The 19,928-nt window shown below is 36.7% G+C and overlaps 1 protein-coding gene across 1 annotated transcript in view; it reads right to left on the reverse strand.

Moving 5' to 3' along the window:
* Positions 1-19,928, reverse strand: part of Cpne8 (copine 8) — a 225,147-nt gene that overhangs the window by 180,607 nt on the left and 24,612 nt on the right. Inside the window, exons 2-3 of the mRNA XM_074083117.1 lie at positions 7,475-7,515; positions 6,158-6,204 (exon numbers count right to left, since the gene is read on the reverse strand). Coding sequence (XP_073939218.1) covers positions 6,158-6,204; positions 7,475-7,515 — 88 coding nt within the window. The remainder of the gene's footprint in view (positions 1-6,157; positions 6,205-7,474; positions 7,516-19,928) is intronic.

A 19,928-nucleotide genomic window follows, 5' to 3' on the forward strand; every position in this document is an offset into this window, starting at 1 on the left:
AAAATCCATATTGGATTGTCCCAGGACTTTGAGAAAGAGAATTCAAAGCAAATGACATGAGACAACATTTATTTTAGGAAAATAATCCAAACAATAATTAGACAGATGAATAAGAGAGGGGGGCATGAACTTAAGAGAATGTTGCTACAAGAAAGACAAAAGATAACCTGGATCTGAATAAGGGGTGAGAACTGTTACTTTGTTTTATTTTGTTTATCAAAGAGAATTCAGAGTTCTGGATAACTGAGTACATGGACAATGATAGTTGGGGACAGAGTCAGGATGACCGTAAAAACTGGCTTTGTTTTTTGGCTGATGCGTAGTCATATTTGAAGCAAATATCAACTTGGCATGGAATACACATGATAAGTTTAACACATGAAAATATAGAATTTGAGGTAAACATTGAATAGCTGTATGAATATGCGCAGAAGCAATTAGATATGATGCCATAGTTTGGATCTTAAATGTTCCCCGAAGGCCTATGTATTAATGGCTTGGTTCCCAGGGAGGCACTATTAGAAGTTTGGTTAAGAGGTAGAGCCTAATGAAAGGGCTTTAGCCATTGCAACCCTCTCCTTGCTCCCTTTTCCTTCCTGGAAATGAAGCGAGTTCTGCTCTACCACAATTCCTGCCATGATGTGCTGCCTTCCCCAAAGCAACAGGAAAATAAACCAACCATGGACCAGAACCTTTAACTTTGAGTGTAAGAAGAGTCTAAAACCTGCTTTTTCTGAGAAGCATAGACTACTTATGTGGGCCCAGGAAGTAACAAAAGTCAGGAAACAGATAAATGACAATGACGTCTCTTTTCCATAGAAATGGAAGGAATAAATTGACAGTGGGAAAATGTAACCAGGACTACAAAAGGGAAAAACTTTTAGTATAGCCAGCTTGCATGCAGGCTGATTGACTCTGCTTGTTAATCAAACTGACATTTTTCCCCCTTTTGTGTCTACATGCTATAGTCCAAGGTTAACTCCTTTTACTCAATTAAACCAAGCAATCTTCTACCCCTTCTATCTCTCTGACCACTAGAAGAGTGACCTTGTCAGCCAGACATACAGCTTCAGAAATGTGGCACCAGACACCTGGGGAACCAAGGCCAGCAGCCCTTCTGGACATGCATTTCACCACATGGTCAAGCTGAGCCTCTGAACTCCCTTTAAAAAGGCAGACATTTTCTCTCAGAAGGGAGGCAACAGATCTTTGAGAAGGTTGACTCTCCCTGTCTACCTCTTCATCTGACACGTAATAAACCTTATTTCCTTTTCCTCAAAAATTCTACTCTCATTAGTTGTAAATTAGCATTGAAGTCAGGGGCCAGCTTTCCGGTAACAAGAACCAAACTAAAACTTTTCTCTCTATAAGTTGATATTTGTCATAGTATTTGTCAGATATTTGTCATAATAACAGAAAATTGACTAACAGAACATTGGTGTCAACAAATAGAGTGCCATTACTATATATACTAGCAATGTGGAGATGCCATTGTAATTGGTTTACAGGAAAAATCTAGGTGGAACAAGGTAGGCTGTAAGCAGACTTTTAATGACTGATTCAAACATGAGTGTTGATAGACAGGAATATGAACAGTAAAGGCTGTGCTGACGAAGTTTCAGATGAAAACAGAACTAACCATGAAAACAGAACATAACCATGAAAAGAGAACTCTATTGGGAACTTGACTGAAGGTCCACCCTTCAGTCCCACCTCGTGGCAGGCTGAGCTTAAAGATGATATGTTAATATATCTGGCAAAAGAAATTTCAGGGCAACAAGATTTAAAGTAAGAATTAGGAGCAAAAAAGGAGCAGAGCAGGTAGATTTGGAAATTTTGTAACTAAGCTAGAAAAAGAAGGCTTATACAAAGTTTCAGCCTAAGAGGGTTCATTTATTAGCACCAATAAAAATAAACAAATTGCTCTACACAGGGATAATATACAGTGCTGCTCCACCTATCACAGGCTCAAAAGGCATAGAAATGCACTTTTGTTTTAAAGACTTTTGTTTGAGAAAAGGGCCCTTAGGCACCCTCTTTATTCAGGACCTATTAGAGAATCATTTCCTGATGTTTAGCCATCTTTAGGTTAGTCACTAAAGATCATTCTAACCTTGGTTAAAGGGGGCCCAGGTACTACTCAAGCTAGTGGCAAAATGTGGCATATCTACATGATGCTGAATTTGCAGGCAGGCAGAATTCATGACATATGAAATCATGGAGTCTTCCACACCAATTTCAACAGAAAACCTGGCAGGCTGCGTCAAAGTCTCTGAAAGCATCTGTTGTCTGGGCAATGCATGGAGCTGTGAGAGTCAAGTTCAAGATACAATGGAGCCCCAGGGAAGTAGAGATGCCAGCAACATACAGCCAGCAAGTATAGCCAACCCAAGAGAGTGGTCATATTGTTGGGTATGGGCGATCAGAAGACAAAATGAGCCAGTGCCCCCATCCCCCATGAGAGCAGTGTGGGCCCCACATCCTGTAAAGGGATGGATGGGTTCACAAATCATGGCCCCCTGGGGATGCCTCAAAATGCCACAAGGCTGATAAGCAGGAGGCTTTTCGCAGACTTGTGTATATGTTCCTGCAGAGATATGTTAAGAAACCACTCCATTCCTGACTCCTGCACCTCCCCACCCCAACAGAGTGTGTTTCTACAAAGATATATCAAAAGGCCACTCCACCCCTGACTCCTAACTCCCCTCCCCAACAAAAAGAACCAAATAAAAAACCCCCATCTGTGAATGACTGGGAGCTACTGATTTTCCAGGCTCCCCGTCCATCTCTACGAGCAGCTTTTCTTTCCTCTCTAATAAATCTTATTTGAGTGCTGACCTTGTCGTCTCATGAGTCAGTCTCACTGGCCAATTCTTTGGCTAGTGAAGGCAAGGACCTTCGCCACCAGCCTGTAACGTTTTGGGTTGCAATCAACAAGGCCAAAGGGTGTGGAGCTGCCCCAGCCACAGGGAGTCCACACCGTGTGACAGTGTGCTCTAGATAACAGACATGGAGATTTCAGATTTAGTGTCTGCCCTGCTAACTTCATTCTTGTCAGACCCTATTCCTTTCTATTCCCTTATTCCTTTTGGTATGGTTACATTTGCCCTGTGCCTGTCCCACCAGTGGATCTTAGAAGTATGTAAATTTTTACTTGAATTTTACAGGTGCTCAGCTAAGTTTTTACAGCTGAGTTTGCCTTGTGAGACTGGGAGCTGGTAGAACTTTTTTTTTTTTTTTCATTTTTCTTTTATTATTCATATGTGCGTACAAGGCTTGGTTTATTTCTCCCCCCTGCCCCCACCCCCTCCCTTACCACCCACTCCACCCCCTCCCGCTCCCCCCCTCAATACCCAGCAGAAACTATTTTGCCCTTATCTCTAATTTTGTTGTAGAGAGAGTATAAGCAATAATAGGAAGGAACAAGGGTTTTTGCTGGTTGAGATAAGGATAGCTATACAGGGCATTGACTCACATTGATTTCCTGTGCGTGGGTGTTACCTTCTAGGTTAATTCTTTTTAATCTAACCTTTTCTCTAGTTCCTGGTCCCCTTTTCCTATTGGCCTCAGTTGCTTTAAGGTATCTGCTTTAGTTTCTCTGCATTAAGGGCAACAAATGCTAGCTAGTTTTTTAGGTGTCTTACCTATCCTCACCCCTCCCTTGTGTGCTCTCGCTTTTATCATGTGCTCATAGTCCAATCCCCTTGTTGTGTTTGCCCTTGATCTAATGTCCACAGGATATAAAATCAACATAGAAAAATCATTAGCATTTCTATACACTAACAATGAGCAAACAGAAAAAGAATGTATGAAAACAATTCCATTTACAATAGCCTCAAAAAAAATCAAATACCTAGGTGTAAACCTAACAAAAGATGTGAAAGACCTCTACAAGGAAAACTATACACTTCTGAAGAAAGAGATTGAGGAAGACTATAGAAAGTGGAGAGATCTCCCATGCTCATGGATTGGTAGAATCAACATAGTAAAAATGTCTATACTCCCAAAAGTAATCTACATGTTTAATGCAATTCCCATCAAAATTCCAATGACATTCATCAAAGAGATTGAAAAATCTACTGTTAATTTATATGGAAACACAAGAGGCCACGAATAGCCAAGGCAATACTCAGTCAAAAGAACAATGCAGGAGGTATCACAATACCTGACTTCAAACTATATTACAAAGCAATAATAATAAAAACAGCATGGTACTGGCACAAAAACAGACATGAAGACCAGTGGAACAGAATAGAGGATCCAGATATGAAGCCACACAACTATAAGCAACTTATCTTTGACAAAGGAGCTAAAAATATACGATGGAGCAGCAGCCTCTTCAACAAAAACTGCTGGGAAAACTGGTTAGCAGTCTGCAAAAAACTGAAACTAGATCCATGTATATCACCCTATACCAAGATTAACTCAAAATGGATCAAGGATCTTAATATCAGACCTCAAACTCTTAAGTTGATACAAGAAAGAGTAGGAAATACTCTGGAGTTAGTAGGTATAGGTAAGAACTTTCTCAATGAAACCCCAGCAGCACAGCAACTAAGAGATAGCATAGATAAATGGGACCTCATAAAACTAAAAAGCTTCTGTTCATCAAAAGAAATGGTCTCTAAACTGAAGAGAACACCCACAGAGTGGGAGAAAATATTTGCCAACTATACATCAGACAAAGGACTGATAACCAGAATATACAGGGAACTTAAAAAACTAAATTCTCCCAAAACTAATGAACCAATAAAGAAATGGGCAGGTGAACTAAGCAGAACTTTCTCAAAAGAAGAAATTCAAATGGCCAGAAAACACATGAAAAAATGCTCACCATCTCTAGCAATAAAGGAAATGCAAATTAAAACCACACTAAGATTCCACCTCACCCCTGTTAGAATAGCCATCATCAGCAACACCACCAACAACAGGTGTTGGCGAGGATGCGGGGGGAAAAAGGAACCCTCTTACACTGTTGGTGGGAATGTAGACTAGTACAACCACTCTGGAAAAAAATTTGGAGGCTACTTAAAAAGCTGGTAGAACTTTTAAGAGGTGACACCTGATAGGAGATCCTTAGGTCATTGGGGGTGTACCTTGGAAGGAAATTGTGCCCTTCCTAGCTCTCTTTTGCTTACTGGACATGAAGAAAAGAATTCCACTCCACTACATGTTCCCACTATGACATGCTGCCTCACTAAAAGTAGTGAACCAAGATAACCTTTATCCCTTTGTATGTAAATTACATTCAGTAAGGATGCTATAGTAATGGAGAGCTGACTGACACACATAGGAAACTGGTACTGAGTCTCATTTTGACCATCAACTCATTATCAGTCGCTTTACTTTTTCACCATCCCCCCACCACCAGTTTTGAGAATGAATTACAATGATCTAGTCTTACCCTTTACCTCAAAATTGAGACACATTGATAAAATGGCTGGCACAAAGCAATCTGGGACAACAAATAGCACAAATCTCACCTGGGAAATCTAGCCAGAAACTGTAACCTCATTAAAACGCTGTACTGCCTTCCTGAGATAACCAGCAACTATAGGCAGGCAGAAATGCCATATACTATATGTTCCCTCACTGTCACTGACTATCCTTTGGAGAATGTGGAGATACTTCAGAAAACAGATGAATAAAAAATAAATTAATTAAAATAATATTTCAACCTCTTTGTTTTGTTCACCAAACAATCGATATTTTTGTCAGGAAACTGAATTTGTTCTTTATTTCCAAACAGTAAGTTACTAGCAAAACAAAACCACAGGGGACATTTGATGTCAAGTACCCCATTACAAACCTTTAATATGGCACTTTATGAAAAATCAACCTCTAAAAGTGAGACTAAGTCCACAGACTTAAATTACAAGAGTTATCATGTCAAATAGATTGTAGTACAATAAATTTATGTTTGGCTGAGCCAAGTAAGTACAAGTGTTAAGTTTAGAATATTTTAGAAGAAGCTCATACATGAACTAAACATTCATAACCATTACCAAAAACAAAATACACAGATAACTTCCACAAAGTGAGAAGGAAACTGAATCTTCATGTTGAAAAGACTTAAAATAACTAAAAACAGAAACATTTCATCTTAAGTTGTAATATATCTTCCAGCACAGTGATTTTTAAAGTATCTTTATCTTACCTCTCTCCATTCTTTATTTCCAACTCCTTGTACATATAAGACACAAACTACAAAAGATAAAAAGCATGTATATATATATATAAATGTCTCTTATAAACATCAGATGTTAGTGTATATAATTTCTTTTTCATGTATCCACAGGCTACATCAAAATTAAACGCATAATTTCTAGCATAACTTTACAAGAAAATTGTTAGTAAATCATAAAATGATTAGAAACTAAAGAAGCAGAGAACAAACTAAATCAAACCTTGGTAACTTAATATGCACACAGGGTGGCATATAAAGAAAATAATAATTATTTGCTAATGTCTTTATGTTATGGTACAGATGTAGATAACTTTTAAAACCATATCTTAGCAATTACATATGTTTCAGTGTGTTAACAAATCTAAGTATATTATTAAACTATCTAAATTCTTCTTCAAAATGCTCAAAACCACCATAAGAGGCACAGCCTGAGGCAAATCATACTCTACATTTTAATATTTAGAATGCTCAACCTCAATTTTGGTAAACAGGTAAGAAATCCTATCAATCAAGAAAGGAAGTCTAAAAAAGGGAGATTAAGGGCATTAGGTAAAGAGGAAGAGAGAAAGACCCACTTGTCAAATGAGCCCCAGGAATTTTTAACCCATAAATGGCAATGCCTTTTCCACAGTAATGACCTCAAGAATCTTCTAGCATCTGACAAACATTTTATCCTATGATGAGATTACATTTGTTTATACATTTATAGATACACAGAACTGCTGGACATCAGTTTCTGAATATTACAAGATTTAGAATTAGTTGACTTATACACTAATCGATTTATACAATTATTTCTGCTATTTTCTGATTCAAACTACTCTGTTAATTTTATGTTATCCAATTTTCAATATTTCTAATTAGGAATAAAAAAATTCAGTCCATGCCTAAAGATATATATTTCACTTGGTGTATGCCTTCATATACTGTTTTTATTTTTTTAATGAAAAAGGATTACTCTACAAGTCACTGAAAAATTGTGACCCATTATGGTTGTCTTTCAAATGGTATTTCAACCATATGACCATACCATGGACTTTTAATACCAAAGAAACAGTTCTGCACTGGAGTCATCTGCATTTTCACCATGTTCTCATGCTAAGTGACTTCCTCTCTAGTCATAAGTCTGGCCTGGCAGAGAAGTCAACAGTGCTTGGGACCATCCCCCTTCTGGCTCCCTAGGCTTTAAAACAAATATGTAAATAATATTGATGAGTTTCATACAATCTTTGCAAAAATCAAGTAAAATAAGTAGACAGTTTCAAAAAGCAAGAAATACATACTTACTTGGATCAGACTTAGAAAATGTGTCTCTGTCAAGAAGATTTCTGTTGAATAAAACAAAAAATGTTAGATGGGTATAAGACCAAAACATATATATTTATATAAATGTATAAAATGTAAATAAATATATTAAAATTTGCATATCTATACATATATATACACATATAAATCTAAATAAAACTTTTCTAAAGGTCTGCCTGCACTTATTCAGTATGAATATCAATGAACTACAGGAAGCTGTGTAGAGTGGGGGTTAATTTCTTCAGTCTTGAATTACCTTTAACCAATAACACGACTCTCCACAGTCTAACATTAAAATCTCTTTGGAAGAAGTATCCTGTTCTGGGTTTCTTTTTAATTCTTCGTTAAGCATATTCAGATGCTCAGAAATGCTTCCTAAAACAAAATTTGAGTTGTTACTAATGCCAGATTGTTTTGGGACTCAGAGCACATCATATCAGTCCACACAATTTGAACACAATAGGTGTTCATCAACCCTCACAAGTTTATGTTGTCATTATAGTTTGGGAATTTAAAATGAACATACAAAAAACTTGCTTAAAAATTCTTTTCAATGGAGGAAAATATTAAACAAATAGACACGGCTAGTAACTATTTATTCTTTTCTAAAGAATTCACATTTACAACAGAATAAAAATGGGAAATAAGAAAATGGGTATTGGATTATTCTATTACTTCAATAGTAGCGATACAGTCCCATACTTTGTTCTCATACCAAGAACACTAAGTAATCATCTAAAAATTAATTTCAGTATGCTCTGATTAACAAGGCATGTGATTAATAGAAAAATTCCCATCAAAGACTGACGTTTTTTAAAGTGATCATTTGAAGCTATACCCTTTCTGAAAAACTTGTTTATCTATGGTGATGACTTCAGGGTTTCCAAAGTTAATCTGTACTTCATATACATCCTCTTTTAATTGGCAATACTTTTACTTATAATAAAAAAATTCATACATAAGCTGTCTTATTCCTTCACCAGGATTACTATACTCGTGCATTCTTCTGTACTTCCCTGGGCAGTTGAACAGACCATTTTTTTTATTCATATGTACAAATAATGTTTGGGTCATTTCTCCCCCCTTCCCCCCGCCCCCTCCCTTAACCACCCCATCCCCTCCCTCTGCACCCCTAACACTTCACTTCCAGGCAGAAGCTATTTTGCCCTTATCTCTAGTTTTGTTGGAGAGAGAGTATAAGCAATAATAGGAAGGAACAAGGATTTTTGCTAGTTGAGATAAGGATAGCTATACAGGGAGTTGACTCACATTGCTTTCCTGTACATGTGTGTTACCTTCTAAGTTAATTCTTCTCAAACTAACCTTTTCTCTAGTTACTGGTCCCCTTCTCCAACTGGCCTCTGTTGCTTTAAAGTATCTGCATTAGTTTCTCTGGGTTGAGGGCAACAAATGCTATCTAGTTTTTTGGGTGTCTCACCTATCCTCATCCCTCCCTTGTGTGTTCTCGCTTTATCATGTGATCAAAGTCCAATCCCCTTATTATGTTTGCCCTTGATCTAATGTCCGCATATGAGGGAGAACATATGATTTTTGGTCTTTTGGGCCAGGCTAACCTCACTCAGAATAATGTTCTCCAGTTCCATCCATTTACCAGTGAATGATAACATTTCGTTCTTCTTCATGGCTGCATAAAATTCCATTGTGTATAGATACCACATTTTCTTAATCCATTCGTCAGTGGTGGGGCATCTTGGCTGTTTCCATAACTTGGCTATTGTGAATACTGCCACAATAAATATGGGTGTGCAGGTGCCTCTGGAGTAACCTGTGACACAGTCTTTTGGGTATATCCCCAAGAGTGGTATTGCTGGATCAAATGGTAGATCAATGTCTAGCTTTTTAAGTAGTCTCCAAATATTTTTCCAGAGTGGTTGTACTAGTCTACATTCCCACCAACAGTGTAAGAGGGTTCCTTTTTCCCCCCACATCCTTGCCAACACCTGTTGTTAGTGGTGTTGCTAATGATGGCTATTCTAACAGGGGTGAGGTGGAATCTTAGTGTGGTTTTAATTTGCATTTCCTTTATTGCTAGATGGTGAGCATTTTTTCATGTGTTTTTTGGACATTTGAATTTCTTCTTTTGAGAAAGTTCTGCTTAGTTCACTTGCCCATTTCTTTATTGTGAACAGACCATTTTTAATACCAATCTGACATCCTCTGTTATTTCAAGTTCTCAAAAGTAACCAACCACTGCTTCCATTCAATCACTGTACACTGAGAAAATTAAAACATATTCAATAGAACTATGCATCACAGATCATAAAATAAGATCATGCCTTGAAATAGTCCTAGAAAGAAAACATCAAACATATTTATATTTGGAATTAAGTCAGATTAAAAAGACCACTAGTCAGAAATCAAATTATAATAATCCTTTCTGTCCCCTAAGCAGACACCATGACTCCAGCAATGGTTGGTGAGCAGTAAATTAAAACATTTCATTTGAGAAATTACTGTGATGTTACATTTGCAAAGGTAGTTTTCCACTTAAGTAAACATTCTCCAATCTTCTTGTGGCTCCAACTTTTGCTCATTAAGTTTTCTAAGAAAATGTTAATTAAACTCTTTCTGAGAACACTTAATTCCCCCTGAAAACTGCTTTACTCAAACATACATAATTTTAAAAGTTTAGAAAAGGTATTTTTATGGGACTGGGATTTGAACTCAGGGCTTCATGCTTGCAAAGCAGGTGCTCTACCACTTGAGCCACACCTCCAGTACATTTTTGTTCTGTTTATTTTGGAGATGGGGGGGAATCTCACAAAGTATTTCCCCAAACTGGCCTTGAACCTCAATCTTACCAATCTCAGCCTCCCAAGTAGCCAGGATTATGGGCGTGAGTCACTGGTGCCCTCAGGAACTCAGCAGAGGCTCAAATCAAGCAAGTGAATGAACATGCATGCACAGCCCAGTATGGAACAAGCTAATGTCACCCACCTTTTTGAACCTGATTCCCCTACACTTTACAAAATACCACACTAACTGGAGAAGTCCAGAAGAAACAACCAATTTTCCTATCAGTGTTGGAAATGTGAAAGGCCTCCCGTTTTACTAGTGGTTGAGCCATGTGAGTGTAAAATACAAAAAACTCCTGTTTCTAGGCCAGTATGAAGAAAGGTGCTGCTTTCAGAATGAGGAAAGAGAACCAGAATGAGTGGGTAAACATAACTGTATGTATTCATAGGAAAATTCCCTTATTTTCTATGTTATACACATTTGAACACACACACACACACACACACACACACACACACACACATACGTATTTCACCAAATGGGGAAACTACTCTTCTCCCATGGGTTGTCAGTGATTTGAGCTAGGATACCAGTAACGTTATAGTTTGATATCAGGATATGGAGCTTCAACACTAGGTAAAAAAAATCTGAATATGTCTGTCTTTCTATTCTGCAAATCTGGATGCAGCCAAAATAAGGAAGAGAACAAACGCCTGAAAAAAATTCTAAAGAAATACAAGGTATATAGTAGAAAAATTGTCCAAAGAAATATCTAATGAAAATCGCAGTGAATTGTCTGAGTTGTTCTAGTAACCACTCCTCCTCAAATTTCAATTAAAATTCCTTGTCTCTAGACTTTAAAAAGGATGATTAAAAGAACATAACTAAAACTGAGGCACAGCAGATTAAACTCTAATCTGTATGAGGAAATATTGAGTTAATGGGAGATGTGCATTTTACATGTCTAATATAAGGCAAGAGATAAGCAAGAATTTAGCAACACCTTCCTGCAACCATCCAAGGAAAAGGATTCGCTGCCTCCCAGCTTTCCTATCTAATCCTCAAGATATTGGTCCCTCCAGCAGAAACTGAGTCAACAAGCCATCCTCCCAGATGGTTAACAGCCACTCACCTTGTGATAACCTTGCCTGCTCTGAATTTATGCTCAAAAGACCACTTTCCAATTTTGAGATCGTTTCCCATACAGTTATTAGCCCAGAAAATGTGTGAGTGGAGAATGTGAATGTCACAGTTTTCTTTTTATTTTTTTTATTTCTTTTATTCATATGTGGATATAATGATTGGGTCATTTCTCCCCTCTCTTCCCCGCCCCGCCCCTTCTCCTCCCCCCCTGCTCCCTCCCTCTACCCCCCACCCCCTCGCTTCCAAGCAGAAACTGTTTTGCCCTTATCTGTTAATTTTGTTGAAAAGAGAATATAAACATTAATAAGGAGGACCAAGAGTTTTTGCTATTTGAGGTAAAGATAGCTATACAGGGAGATTCCTAGCATTGTTTCCATGTACATATGAAATGTCACAGTTTTCTTGAGTTTTGCAGTTTTTATTACCCATTGCCGTTCACAGACCCACACTAAACAGCCAGCTAACTTCTGCAAATGACATTGCAGATTGCCTTTTCCTAAATGAAAACTAGCAATTGTCTTTAAACTTCAGTGCAATTCTACAAGTATTTTTCAAGAAAATATTGTATGCCCAAGACCTAACTAAGCACTACCAAATATACAATAAATATTGAAGACATATTGCCTTATTTCAAGAAGTCTGAATTTTACTGGAAAGACAACATTCCAGGAACAGTAGTACCAATACTGGGTTTATAAAATAACAATATTACTATATATTTAATAAATAAAATATAAAATAACAACATTAGGTATGTAAAACAAGAGTGTAGGATGGGGAGAGCAAAAAATAACCTAAAAAACATAGTCAAATAGATTCAGCTACAACTTAAAAAAAAATAAAAATCAGGTAGAAAGGTTAGCTCTTATTCTAACTATTTTTTACAAAATTAAAATAATCTATAAACATATGTCATAGCTGGGCACTGGTGGCACATGCCTACAATCCTAGCTACTTAGGATACTGAGATGGGGAAGATCACAGTCCAAGGCCAGCCTGGCCAAAAATCAAGACCCTATCTCGAAAATAACCGAAGCAAAAAGAGCTGGGGGTGTGACTGAAGTGGTAGAGTGCTTGCTTCTCAAGAGTGAAGCCCTGAATTCAAGTCTCAGCATGGCATATATGTGTGCATATGTGTGTGTACACATATATACAATATATGCAATACATTACATCTAGGCAATATATTGCAGGTAAGCCATATACATACCTGTATATAGACTATATAAATATATGTACATATATTTATATATATATATAATGAAATAAGTACCCTATTTTTAAAAGTTTCAAACACTATTTTCCTATTATATTTATATATGATGAAGATTTATTAATGGGAAATAAAAACTTCAAATTCTTCATGCATAACATAAGCATAATAACATGATCTATTTAAGGAGTGGGAAGACTTAAGTATTTGTGATCCTTTAAGGTGCTGATTTAATAAAACATACAATAGACTTGTTTTAAGGTTAGTCCTCAGATGGAAGCATGGCACGTGCTCCACAAAGCACTGATACTTACGGTCAGTAGAGCTCCAACTACACTGCTATCCCTAAATGAACTTATTCTATTTAATATCTGGTAAGAATAGAAATATAGCTTATAAGTACAGCCAAATAAAAACTGATCTATCTACTTCTTACAGAGATAACAGTATAGCTTATAAATAAAACTAAGCAATGCTTTATTATTTTACAAACAGTTCCGGCTTAAATATCCCATAGGTGACAGAGAACCACATCTCTGTATCACAAAGTATCTGATGAAAATTATTCTGTATCAATAAGCAAACAATTCTGGGCTTAATTAAAATGTAGAAGTTATTAAGAACCTCTTGTTTGCCTTTTATTAAGTGTAGTCTTTGGACCGCTGACCACCTGCCAGGTCTTTACCAAATTTGGGCAGCTACAGAAAGTACCAGAAGCTTGTAGATACCTAACAGACATATGCAGGGTAAATAAAGAGCTTTGTTTTCCTATCAAAGGCATCAACGTTTTTCACCTTAGCTGTGGTGAGGTGTTTTATGATGTGAAGCAGAGTAGATGAGAAAGGTGGCATTTGGGGCCTTTGCCCTAATAAGTAATCCATTAACTGAAAAATCTGAGTGACACTGTCTCTGGAATTATGAGCAAGCCCAGTGTCACTGGGCCATGTCCAAGGCCCTGTTTGCCATTATATTATCTTATTGACTAGAATTAGGAAGTTGTATTTATATATACATTTTCTTAAATGCATAAAGTATTTTTCACAGGTTCTTTCTAAGAAAGGCAAGTCAAGCAAAGCGTTTCTGAACAGCTAGAAGAAAACTTACTCAGTGGAAAGTATTCAAGTGTCACGTCTGATTCTCTCTGACACATTTATTTATTTTATTTTACTCAATGAACAAACTCAGCCTTTGGAAAATTAGCATATATATTTAAGAAAAAATACTCTTTCCCAAAACTAAAATTGCCATGAATGAAGGAGACTGATTGTACATGGCCAAGAAGTAGGTTTAGAAATGAAAAAACTGAAGTATTTTGAGACTGTATTAAGAAAACCCAAAGCCAGCTAAAAAAAACTAAGAAACCAATAATTCTGAAGGATAGAGTCATTGGAAAGCATTTAACAAGATTACCTGGCTTTTAAGAAGAGTAAGAATAGACTTTCATATTGGAAGTTGCACAAATAGACTAAAATTTGTCTCACCAGCTTCATTTGATAGCCTGAGCTATTAGGCAGAACTTTACCATAAATGACAGTTATTACTCAACAAACACTGGGAATAAAGAAACTTTAAATTATTTCCAGTTTTTGCGGAAATTGGTTATTCTAAGTATTTATTAGTACTGTTGAACTGAAAAAAACGTGATAAAAATACAATTAACAACCTTTTCACAGGTGAATTTGGTTTAGATACTAAAAGAAATTGGAGGAGAAGATAAATTAACAGCGAAAATGTTCACATTTCTTCTGAGGCATTCAACTGTGATTGATATTCTTGGAAATTATTTACAAAGAAACTCATGCTTTGTCAGAATCGGACAAATGAGAGCTCTGAGCAGAACCTACTGAGTTGAAGAAACATACGGTTAATTCAGCGTGATGCAAATTTTTGGAAAAAGTACAGAAGACAATCCCTGGTCTCAACTGAGGAAAAGAAACAACATTTATGTTTTTAAAAATGTACAGAAAAGAAAAACAGACTGAGAGGAGAATATGGGTCTCCTTGAAAACCCAAAACTCTTTTGCCAACATTTTTAGCTCCTGTATTTCTTACCTCAGTGAATGGGAATTGTGGAAGGTAAATTAATGGCCTCCTTTATAAATCAGGTTCTACTTTCTGGAACCTGTACATGGACCCTTATTTAAGGGAGAAAAAAAAAGATCTTTGTACATGTAATTAAAGTATGGAGTGTTAGTTGAGATTATGCTGGGTTCTCCGTGGGGGAGGGAGTCATAAATATTATCACATGATCTTTACAAGAGGAAAACACAGAAAAATTTGACACTACCAGAGGAGTCAAATAGTCTTGTAAACAGAGCACAGAGAGATTTGTAAATTATGGCTTAAAGATTAGAGCTATATGACCACAAATCAAGCATGTCCGCAGCTACCAGAAGATGGAAAGGCCAAGAATAAAATTCTCCACTACTGCCTCCAGAGGAAGAGCAACCATACCAACACCTTCGTTTTAGCCCAGTGATACTGATTTTGGACTTCTGGCATCCAGAACTACAAAAAAATTGATTTATGCTCCTTGAAACCACAAATCTGTGACAATTTGTTTCAACAGCCATGGGAAACTAATGCAGCAACACTGTCCAACCTCCCTTCCAAGCAAGACTCTCAGAGTCACCTTCCCTTTTCCCTCTCCCTTACCCCTGAAACTTCTACTACCTTGGCCTCTGCTTCTATGTCCCAGCTACTTTCCCAACCTTGTATCTCTCAGTGGGTCCTCTTGCCTACCATCTTCCAGTTCATTCACTTGGATGCCTCCAAGAGAATCTCAGTACTTACCGAAATCCCAAATGAACACCTGCCACATTCTGACCTCTCCAGGTGCCTCTTAATGGTACCTCTATCCATCTAGTTCATCTATACTCTTCCCTAAGCATGTTACAGTTTTTGCAAACTATCCCTGCCTTACACTTCGACATCACATTTAAGCCCACAGCATTCTCTCTCCCTGAAATTTCCTCGCCCACCTCTTTCAACCTCACTCCATTGCTCTCCCTAGGCATACAGAACTGGATTTTCCCTCGCGTGTTCCTCTGTGTACTCAAAAGGAACCTATATCACAAATTCCTTATCTACTATTTATTTACAAACCGAGTGCCAGGCTCTTATATTAAGCATTTCTTTAACCCTCACCAAAATGCAAAAAGTAGCAATTATTAGCAAGATCCTTTTTCCAGAAGACAATACAAAATCCAGAGAGCATAAATGATGTGGCTAAAGTCACAGAAATAGTAAGAAATGTTTATGAAATTTTTATTGTTTTTTAATTTTGATATTAATATTTCAGGTCTGTATTAGTTATATTGACTGTCATGTTACTGAGAATAAAATGAAATGCACTGCAAAGGATTTAACATCATTATTTAGTAACATTTTGAAAGCTCTAGGGAGTAAGATAAAAAATAAAGACACAATACAGTATTAGAAAGATAAAAATTAAATTATCTTGCAAATTTAATTTTGCACATAGAATAAACAAGAGAATTAACTAATAAACCTTTTTAAATTCATAAGATAATTCAGTAAGGGGATCAGAAGCATGATGAATAGATAAAGGTCAATGATTTTCCTAGGTATCAACTGGTAATTGTTTAATCTAATTCAGGCTTTTGGTAATTATCTGTTGCTTTCAATTGCTGGAGTATGTGAGGCCTGGGGAGCTCCTTCACTGTAACCTCAGTCCCAAATGGTGCAGTGCCATGAAACCAAGCTTCAGACCAAATTGTGCCAGAGATCCAAAACAGTTATACAATATGCTCTATGACTTTAATCAATTTATGGCTATCTTTTTGGGCACTCTGAACAGCAGCTTTGGACAGATGTAACTATATTCTGAAAGAATTTATCTGATTTTGTGGTTTTATCAGTGCAGAGAATTTTCTAAACATTCTGTACCCACCCATAAGGAGTCAGTCAGCCTAGGCATCACTCTAAAAGATATAACCCTGGTGCTCACTAAGGGCATACATCCTGTTCACCCCAGAAATACAGTCATGTGCCACATAACACATTCCTATCAATGAAAAACCAAACATACAACAGTGGTCCTATGAGGTAATAACAGAGCTGAAAAATTCACATTTTTAAGTGATATCACAGCTACCCTCACAACATAAAGCAACATGTCACTTAAATGTCTGTGCTGATGCTGGTGTAGACAAACCTACAAGGTTGCCAGCTGTGTGAAGGCAAAGAATGTACCATTATGGACAAAACCTAATACTTGACAATAGTAACAGATGACTATGTTACTGGTTTTTGTGTTTACTACACTTTTTATCATTATTTTCTGATATACAACTTCTACTTATATAAAAAAATTAATTATGCTAGAAGCAGACCCACTTAGCTCTTATTTACAGACTCTCTTGATTTTATCATCTTATGTTGCATTTGACTTAATCTTGTGTTATTTTGTTCAGTGTAGCACTAAGAGTAATAGGGTACATCATACATAGACACCATATAGCCTAGGTATGTAGCAAGCTATTCCATCTAGGAAGAAAACTCTGTGATATTTGCACAATGATGAAATTGCCTAAGGATGCATTTCTCAGAAAGTTATCTCCTTATCGCCAATGTTAAGCAATCTACATATCTTTTTATAACAGTTCTATCCAGATATAATTCACCTACCACGAAATATGTCCTTTTAAAGAATATAATTTTGTTTAGAGCATCTTCACAGAGTTGTGCAACCATTACCATGACCTAGTTTTAGACCATTTTTATCACCTTCCCCTGCAGAAAACTCTGTGCCTATTAACAATCACACCCTATTCTACTTGCCCCCAGCCCTTGGTAACCATTAATCTTTCTGTCTTCATTTATTTCCCATCCTGAACATTTCATATAAAGGGAACAATACAGCATGTGACCTTTTGTGACCAGGTTCTTTCACTAAGCATATTTTTAAGTTTCATCCATGTTGTAGCATGAATCAGTATTTCATTCTTTTTCATTGCCAAATATATTCCTCTTAAAGATATATCACACATTGTCCATTGGTTGTAGACACTTCAGTTGTTCCAGTATTTTGGTTATTATGAATAATGCTGCTTGAACATTTGTATGTAAGTTCTTACATAGACGTATGTTTTCATTTCTGTTTTGTTTATGCCTAATAGTGGACTTACTGGATCCTGAGGTAACATTTAGAGAACCTGCCAAGCCACCTTCCCAAGTAGCTACACAGTTTTACATTCCTACTATCAATGTATGAAGGTTCCAATTTCTCCAAATCCTCTTCAATACTAACAATTGCATTTTTTATAACACTATAGAAATGTGAAGTAGTCATATTGATCACCACACATTCCACTGGCAGAAAAATGTCATTTCTAACATTCATAACCATTACAAAATCCTCTGGTGCTGATTACTACAGATAGGATAACAGTCCACAGTAGCCCCTCTGGAATGTGGACTCCAGATTAAACTGTAAATGCTATCTCAACACACCCACAATATGTGTTCCTGATTTAGGAGGCTTCTAACACCCAATCTATTTGTCTCTACTGAAACTGAAAGTACATTGAAGAAAACACATCATCAGTCAGAAGTAATTGGAAAAGACAGGAAGAAAACCTAAAACACTATTTCTGAAATCTTAATGCGAAGAATGCTTCTTACCCTTTACATGGACCAGAGAAAAGATTAATCTATTTGATAACTAGTGGATTTTAAATTTCTATAAGAAATAACACAATAAAGTTAGAAGACAGTATTTGTTATATATACTATAGATAAACTGTTATGGCTATAAAAACAAAGCATTCCCTAATTAATGAAAAAAAAATATAAGCATTCCAAAAGAAAAGATGGACTAAAGAAGTTAATGGGCATTTATGAAAAACACAAATATAGTTAGGCTTTCAGCATATTAAATGAAGTTCATCCTCAACAATGAGCCTTGGCATGTGGATTAAACAAATGACAAGCTAATGTTCTGTGAGATGGACAAATATTAGCTACTCGCAAATAAGTGACCTATTAGGGCTCACAAAAAGAGAAATTTGTGGTGGAAATAGAGAAGATTTATGCAGCAGACTGAGGCATGCAACTGACCCTACAGGAAAAACTAAAACAAGGACAGAAACATGGAAACTGCTCTTCTGTGTGCATCTGTCATCAGCTTCAATTTTTTTTTTTAACTGCTTCTTCTATTTCTCTGGCTTACATGGTAGGAAACAAGAATGCCCAGAGTTCTTAAGCTGTACATTTTATAACCCAGGCACCCAAGAGCTTCCATTCTGCTTTTTCTATGTTGCAATTGCAAAATCTCATGGATTTACCCTCAGTTGGCAGGGTGCCCACATTGGAACCACAAGGAAAGCCCTAAATTAAGTAATTCCCATGATTGAGGAGAAAGGTGACACTCATGTGAAAATATTCATTCTTTCTTTCTTTCAACACATAGTAAATGAACATCTGTTATATGCCAGTCACTCTTCTAGGAATGAAATATAAGACAGTGTATAAGAACAGTGAAGCCTTAATCTCAAAGAATTAAATTTAAAGAAGAAAGGAGAGATGCATTCCATACAGAAATATCCAACTACTTCTCTGTTCATGTTAAGAACAGTGCAGAGGGCTGGGGAAGTAGAATGTAGTTCAGTGGTAGAGAGCTTGCCTAGCATGTAGAAAGGACTGGGCTTCATCCTCAGCACTACAATACATATGCCAAAAAAAAACGTCAAGTGCTGTGAAAGTGCTTGAGAGGCTCAGTTCAGAAAGGCTCCTCTGAGAAGGTGACACTCAAACTGAGAATTAAAGAAAAGGAGGCAAGTGGGGGAAGATCTGGTTGTAGAGTGCATAACAAGAGCAAAGATCCTGAGACAGAAGAAAGTGGAGAATTGTAAAAAATGAAGTAAAGAGGAAGAGAGAGAGCTCACTCTGCAGCCATGGCAACTGTTTCATGGTGAAATTGTGTATGTTCCCAGAAAGTCAATGTCCTAAAGAAGGAGGCTTGTGTAATTTTTTTTTAAATATGACTCTCAGTTTACTAATGTTGGGGAATCTATGTGGAAACTGCCATTCCTATAAAATAAGATAGAAATGTACTTTTGTAAATATTCCAGTTTAAAAATAGTTAGCAAAATGGAAAATGTGATTCCTTTTGATATGCCAGTCTATTTTGTGAAAACGCTAAGCACTAAAGTAAAAAATACAAAGACACAATTACATTCTTACATATATAGTTATGTATGATATACAGTATATATCATAACATAATTACAATACCAAGCTATACAGGAGTCATAAGTAAGAGGTTCATGGTGCAAGTCACTACCTGAAAAATAACTAAAG

The sequence above is a fragment of the Castor canadensis genome, chromosome 8 (assembly GCF_047511655.1).
Source record: "Castor canadensis chromosome 8, mCasCan1.hap1v2, whole genome shotgun sequence".
NCBI lineage: Eukaryota > Metazoa > Chordata > Mammalia > Rodentia > Castoridae > Castor > Castor canadensis.